This window comes from Priapulus caudatus, unplaced genomic scaffold, assembly GCF_000485595.1.
Source record: "Priapulus caudatus unplaced genomic scaffold, Priapulus_caudatus-5.0.1 Scaffold1287, whole genome shotgun sequence".
NCBI classification, from domain to species: Eukaryota; Metazoa; Priapulida; class Priapulimorpha; order Priapulimorphida; family Priapulidae; genus Priapulus; species Priapulus caudatus.
The window spans coordinates 40,323-46,546 of NW_014578348.1; the positions used below are offsets into that span (position 1 = coordinate 40,323).

A 6,224-nucleotide genomic window follows, 5' to 3' on the forward strand; every position below is an offset into this window, starting at 1 on the left:
ATATATATATAGCTCAGCACTATACAAGCACATAGTGTATATTAGGGTCCCTATATATACAAAGAGTTGCGACAACCCAGGATTTGACGCCATATTGTTTCCAAATGGATCCACACCGCTGCCGCTTAAAAGTACAGCGCTGTATGGATACGCTGTACAATGGTCCGTAGTAATTAATTAGACTAATCATGCTTCAATAAACTCAAAATTTACAGAGATTATAGCTAAGACATGTGTCTATATGTGTATCTAGATTTCTAGAAATGTAACTCAAATCGTTCGCGCCATATGATAGTTTAACTGTACACTTTCTTACCGCCCATAGCCATGCGTATATTAGCCTGTGCGATACCGCGCGTAGATACTTGCTAATTAATTAAACCACTTGCGCTTCAATAAAACTCAAAATTTACAGAGATCATAGATAACACATGTGTTTATAGGTATCTAGATTTCTAGAAATGTAACTCAAAATCAAATCGTTCGCGCCATATGATAGTTTAATTGTACATTTTCTTACCGCCCATAGCCGTGCGTATATTAGCCTATGTGCGATACCGCGCGTAGATACTTGAATTAAACCATAGATACGTTGATTAAACCACTCGCGCTTCAATAAACTCAAGAATCACAGAGATCATAGATAACACACTTGTACCTGCACACGCACGCACACACTGATGCACGCACGTGTACCTGCACACGCGCGCACACACACACGCACGCATGCATAATAAATCGGTAATAATCGCTATCGGGTGTTGTCGTGTAAAGGCTACATAATCGCTAACTCGAGTTAACGCTTAACTCGAGTTAAGGTTCGTCGTGTAGACACATCGCACAAAGAGACACAAAACCACGCACGCGCACGTGGCACGTGCGTGTGCTTTCTTTCGCGACCAGAACCAGAACCTGTAACATCAATGCAGCTGCCACAAGATGCGCGACGCTGTGTCTAGATAGACTTACGGTCCCTATATATAGTATATATACAATGGACAATATATCATTATATATACATCACGCATCAGTGTGTGCGTGCGTGTGCAAGTACACGTGTGTTATCTATGATCTCTGTGATTCTTGAGTTTATTGAAGCGCGAGTGGTTTAATTAATTAGCAAGTATCTACGCGCGATATCGCACAGGCTAATATATGCACGGCTATGGACGGTAAGAAAGTGTACAATTAAACTATCATATGGCGCGAACGATTTGAGTAACATTTCTAGAAATCTAGATACACATAGACACATGTCTTAGCTATAATCTCTGTAATTTTGAATTTTTTGAAGCACGATTAGTCTAATTAATTACTACGGACCATTGTACAGCGTATCCATACAGCGCTGTACTTAAGCGGCAGCGGTGTGGATCCATTTGGAAACAACATGGCGTTCAGCGATCACGTGACCGATTTTTTCCGACTCGTCATGTCGCAACTCTGTATATAGGGACCCTAGTGTATATAGCGTAGTGGCGCCATCTATTGGCAGAAAAGATCTGCTTTAATTGCTAACCATGCTCTCTATCCTTGGCTTGAGCCGTGTTCTCAGACACTCATCTCATTCTCAACTCACAACTGAGGCTCTCTCTCTAGTCCATACGTAAATTTGCTCACATGCGTATCGATTATACGGCGTATGAGGTGTGAAGATAACTCTACGGGCCAGAATATACATGCTTGTGTGCATGCTTGTGTGCGTACGTGCGTGAATGCGTGTTTGCAATGGCATACACAGGTTTGTGCTAGTTAAGTTTAGTGTGAGTGCATGTGATGTGGGAGCGAGGCTTTGGTGTTGCAAATGTGTGCGCATATATACGTTCGTAATTTAACGTACATCAGCAAACATTTCTTGGAGGTACCTTACAATTTAGTCGTAAGTTATAAGTATAACTTATTTTAATGGAGTCGTGTGCTGGATATTTACACATGGACACACACGTACACACGCACGCACAAATGCACGCGCGCACACATACAGCCATGCACGCACGCTTGCAGCCACGCACGCAGCCACACAAGGTTGGCTTCCATCTATGTTTGACATGCGTCTAAACAGAGGAATTGCTCCGACCTGTGATTGGCGGATAAAAATAGAATTCGTGACGTTTCGTTTTCATTTTGCATACCCCGTCGCATACGCTATTACGCTATGACTGGTAGGAAAGTGTACTAACTATCATAAGGCGCGAACGATTTGAGTTACATTTCTATAAATTCTAGCTATTATAGACACATCGTCACATGTCTTAGCTATGATCCCTGTGAGTCTTAAGTTTATTGAAGCGCGATTAGCTTAATTAATTAGCAAATATGTACGCGCGGTATCGCTCGTAGGCTAAATGCCAAAATGAAAACGAAACGTCACGAATTTTATCCTATTTTTATCCTCCAATCACAGGTCGGAGCAATTCCTCTGTTTAGACGCATGTTATATTTGTCATCATGTGATACGGTTACCGTAGCGTAGGCGTTATACGAGCATGTAGCTTGCTTTACGGTGGCGGCTCTTTCTTCGCTTCAGCTGCAGAGTATGCTATTCATGACCAAAGCTAAGAAGGGTAAGCACAAGGCCCAAGAGGAGTCTTCTACGGAAAAGCAGAGGACAGACAGCACCAGTTCAGAGCAGTGGGATGACTGGAAGAAGCGCGACACTGAGGTGTGTGCATAAGCGCGCGCGTGTGCGTAAGCGCGTGTGTGTGTGTGCGTAGTCATGCGTGTGTGTGCGTAAGCTCGCGTTTGTGCGTAAGCGCGCGTGTGTGCGTACATGCATGTGTGTGTGTGTGCGTGCGTGCGTGGTGCATGGGTGCGTGTGCGTGCGTGTGTACGTGTGTGTGTGCACGTGCGTGTGTGTGGGTGTGTGTGTGTGTTTGTCTGTGTGTGTGTGTGGGTGTTCGTGCGTGCGTGCGTGTGTGCGTGCTTGCGTGCGTGTGTGCGTGAGTGTGGGTGTGTGTGTGTAGTGTATACTATTAATCTAGATAAATATTTCGACCACTGTCATCACGGTTGAAGATTCTATCAGTATTTTTCCATCATGTATGAAGATGTTATTATACCGCTAGATTTGACAATGCCGTGGTTGTGGTGAAGGAGGCTCAACATTATGCCTAAGGACAACCTGTAGGTAGGAAAGCAGACACATTTTATGTGCCCACTATGGGAATGTCACTCCCCTTCTCTACACTTCTATTTTAAGGACAACTTGTAGCTACACATGGCAAAGAAAGCTTCCCTTCACACTTGAGACTTGTAAATGTCTTTTCCCTCTTTAAATAGTTAAATCCTTCCCGCGCCTATATGGCGCATAGGGCGGTGCCTATCTCCGTTTCAGTAACCCTGAGGCCCCGCAGCTGCTTTCACAGTAAATGCTACAGTAGGGGGTTAGTCCACTGGTATTTTCCCTCTTTATATGACTGTAATCGTGAACAAGGTGTCTAATCAACTCTGTGATATTTATAATCTCTGTTGATTTAATTCGGCTTGGCGCTGGTTTTAGAGTGGCAGTTAGTGATGAATCAAAGTTGGTGTATATTTATAGTTTTGTATATATTAAGTGAAAAGCAATTTAGAATGTAGTTTTCGATTGAAAATGTTTCAGGGGAGACCTTTTCTGACTCTACTATGTTGTGTTTACCTGGTGTTTACTTTTCTATTGTCTAGTTTGTTGCAGAGGTGTATGAGTCAGATCTGCAGCAGGCCTTGCTCGAAAGCAAGATAGAGTTTAACGAGGAACGACAGGTTAGTGAAAGGAGAACTGCCCGTGAGAATCTCTTTTAATAGATGCGTGCGCGTAGCAGTAAAAGATGGCTCTAAGGGTTTAAGCTGGACCCCAAAAATGTTTGCAATTTGGCTAATTTGGTCTGAAAATGTTTAGCCAAATTCTACTATGTAATGTAGTCGAGTGTGTAGCGAAGGCCACACTGATAATTTTCGGTCTTTTCCGGAAAAGTTTCGATGCTGAGTAAACAATGAACACACGCAGTGTACCTCATGCTTCGGGTTAGCAAGTAGCGATCTCGTGTAGCTTGTAGCGGTCGCTAATGAGTAGAATTTGAGTTCAGCCTGAAGGTCCAGGCCTAATTTAAATTAGCTTTAGCTTTTTGCCAAATTTATAATGACGTTTTTTCGCCAAATTCAACTTTAATTCTTATGTGGCGAATGAGCGAATGACAGCTTGAACCCTGGGCTCTATTTTTGTGGATTTAGGAGGGGATTCCATCAGGGAAGCGAAAATTTAGTCCGGAGTTGAAGCGTGAGCATCGTGCGATCAAACCTGTGTTAGCGGACACCTCTTTATAACGGACACCTGTCTATAAAGGACAATTGTCATTTTCCCTGAGTTTTGGTTATTCAGTAAAAAACCATCTCCATAGAACGGTTACCTGTTTATGAATGACACTTTCGGCATTTCCCTTGAGTGGCAGTCGTACAGTGAAATCACCTCTGTAGAATAAACACCTGTCTATAAAGGACACCTGTCTATAAAGGACACCTGTCTATAAAGGACACTTGTTTACAGCGGACACCTTTGGCATTTTCTTCGAGTGACCCTAATACACAGGTTTGACTGTAAATCGCCAGATCATGCGAATGACCCTAATACACAGGTTTGACTGTAAATCGCCAGAGCATGCGAGTGACCCTAATACACAGGTTTGACTGTAAATCGCCAGAGCATGCGAGTGACCCTAATACACAGGTTTGACTGTAAATCGCCAGAGCATGCGAGTGACTCGTTGTTCTCGTGTTGTTCTCGCAATCCTGCAACCAACGCGATTCTCTCCGCGCGCGTTCGGCGACCGTTCAGCGGCCGTTCGCTTGTTTATTTGCGACAGAAGCGCGTTGCCGTGGGAGACGACCCTGATCGCCCAGAGAGAAACAGGAGGAAGAAGGCGGGAAAGTCGGGGAAGCCGGCACCGATGTCACTAGAAGAGTTCAACGCGAAGGCACAGACGCAGCACAGCGATCAGGGTCGGTAATTAACGAGCTTAGATGTTAACGAGCTTAGAAGTTAGCGAGCTTAGAAATTAACGAGCTGAGATGTTAACCAGCTTAGAAACTAACGAGCTTAGATGTTAACCAGCTTAGAAATTAACGAGCTTAGAAATTAATGAGCTTAGAAATCAACGTTTTCTTGCCTGCCTGCGAGCTTACAGACATTACAGGATTAGTAATTAACGGGCGTTACGTGTACATAACATTACATGACGTGATGTTACGTAACATTACATGATGTTATGATACGTTACATGATGTTATGGTATGTTACATTATGTGACATGATGTTATGTTATGTTACGTTACATTACATGACACAATGTTACATTCCGTGACGTGATGTTATGTTACGTAACATTACGTGACAGGATGTTACATTACATAACGTGATGTTACATTACATGACACAATGTTACATTACGTGACATGATGTTACATTACATGATGTGATATTATGTGATGTTACATTACTTGACATGATGCTACATTACGTGACGCGACGTTACATGACGTGACGCGATGTTACGTTACATGACATGATGTTACATTACATGATGTGACACGATGTGATTCTACATTACGTGACGCGATGTTACATTACATGACGTGATGTTACATTACGTGACGCGACGTTACATGACGTGACGCGATGTTACATTACATGACGTGACGCGATGTTACATTACATGACGTGACGCGATGTTACATTACATGACGTGATGCTACATTACGTGACGCGATGTTACATTGCATGACGTGATGTTATGTGATGCAGAGAGGAAGCTGGCAGGAGGAGGGGGAGAAGCCACGGACGCGTGCGATGAGAAGGGAGACTTCTTCAACAAGATCGCCGACGACGCAGAGAGAATCATCACCAAGGAGCAGCGCATGGAGCAATACAGGAAGAACCTGGTGAGAGAGAAGCTGGTGAGAGAAGAAGCTGGTGAGAGAGAAGCTTGTGAGAGGAGAAGCTTGTGAGAGAGAAGCTGGTGAGAGGAGAAGCTTGTGAGAGAGAAGCTTGTGAGAGGAGAAGCTTGTGAGAGGAGAAGCTGGTGAGAGAGAAGCTTGTGAGAGGAAACCTCATCTTCCACTGCAACAACATGTGTGTGTGTGCGTGTGTGTATGTGCGTGTGTGTGTGCGTGTGTATATATGCGCATGTATTGTGTGCATGTGTGTGTGCGTGTGTGTGTGTGTGTGTGTTGTGTGCGTGCGTGTGTGCTTG

General features: G+C 43.8%; 1 protein-coding gene across 1 annotated transcript in view; it reads left to right on the forward strand.

Annotated features, from left to right (window-relative positions):
• Positions 1-6,224, forward strand: part of LOC106816107 (G kinase-anchoring protein 1-like) — a gene marked incomplete in the record, with an annotated part of 20,682 nt that overhangs the window by 5,267 nt on the left and 9,191 nt on the right. The window contains 4 exon segments of the mRNA XM_014820660.1: positions 2,528-2,662; positions 3,664-3,741; positions 4,839-4,974; positions 5,777-5,913. Of these exon segments, the coding sequence (XP_014676146.1) occupies positions 2,528-2,662; positions 3,664-3,741; positions 4,839-4,974; positions 5,777-5,913 (486 nt within the window).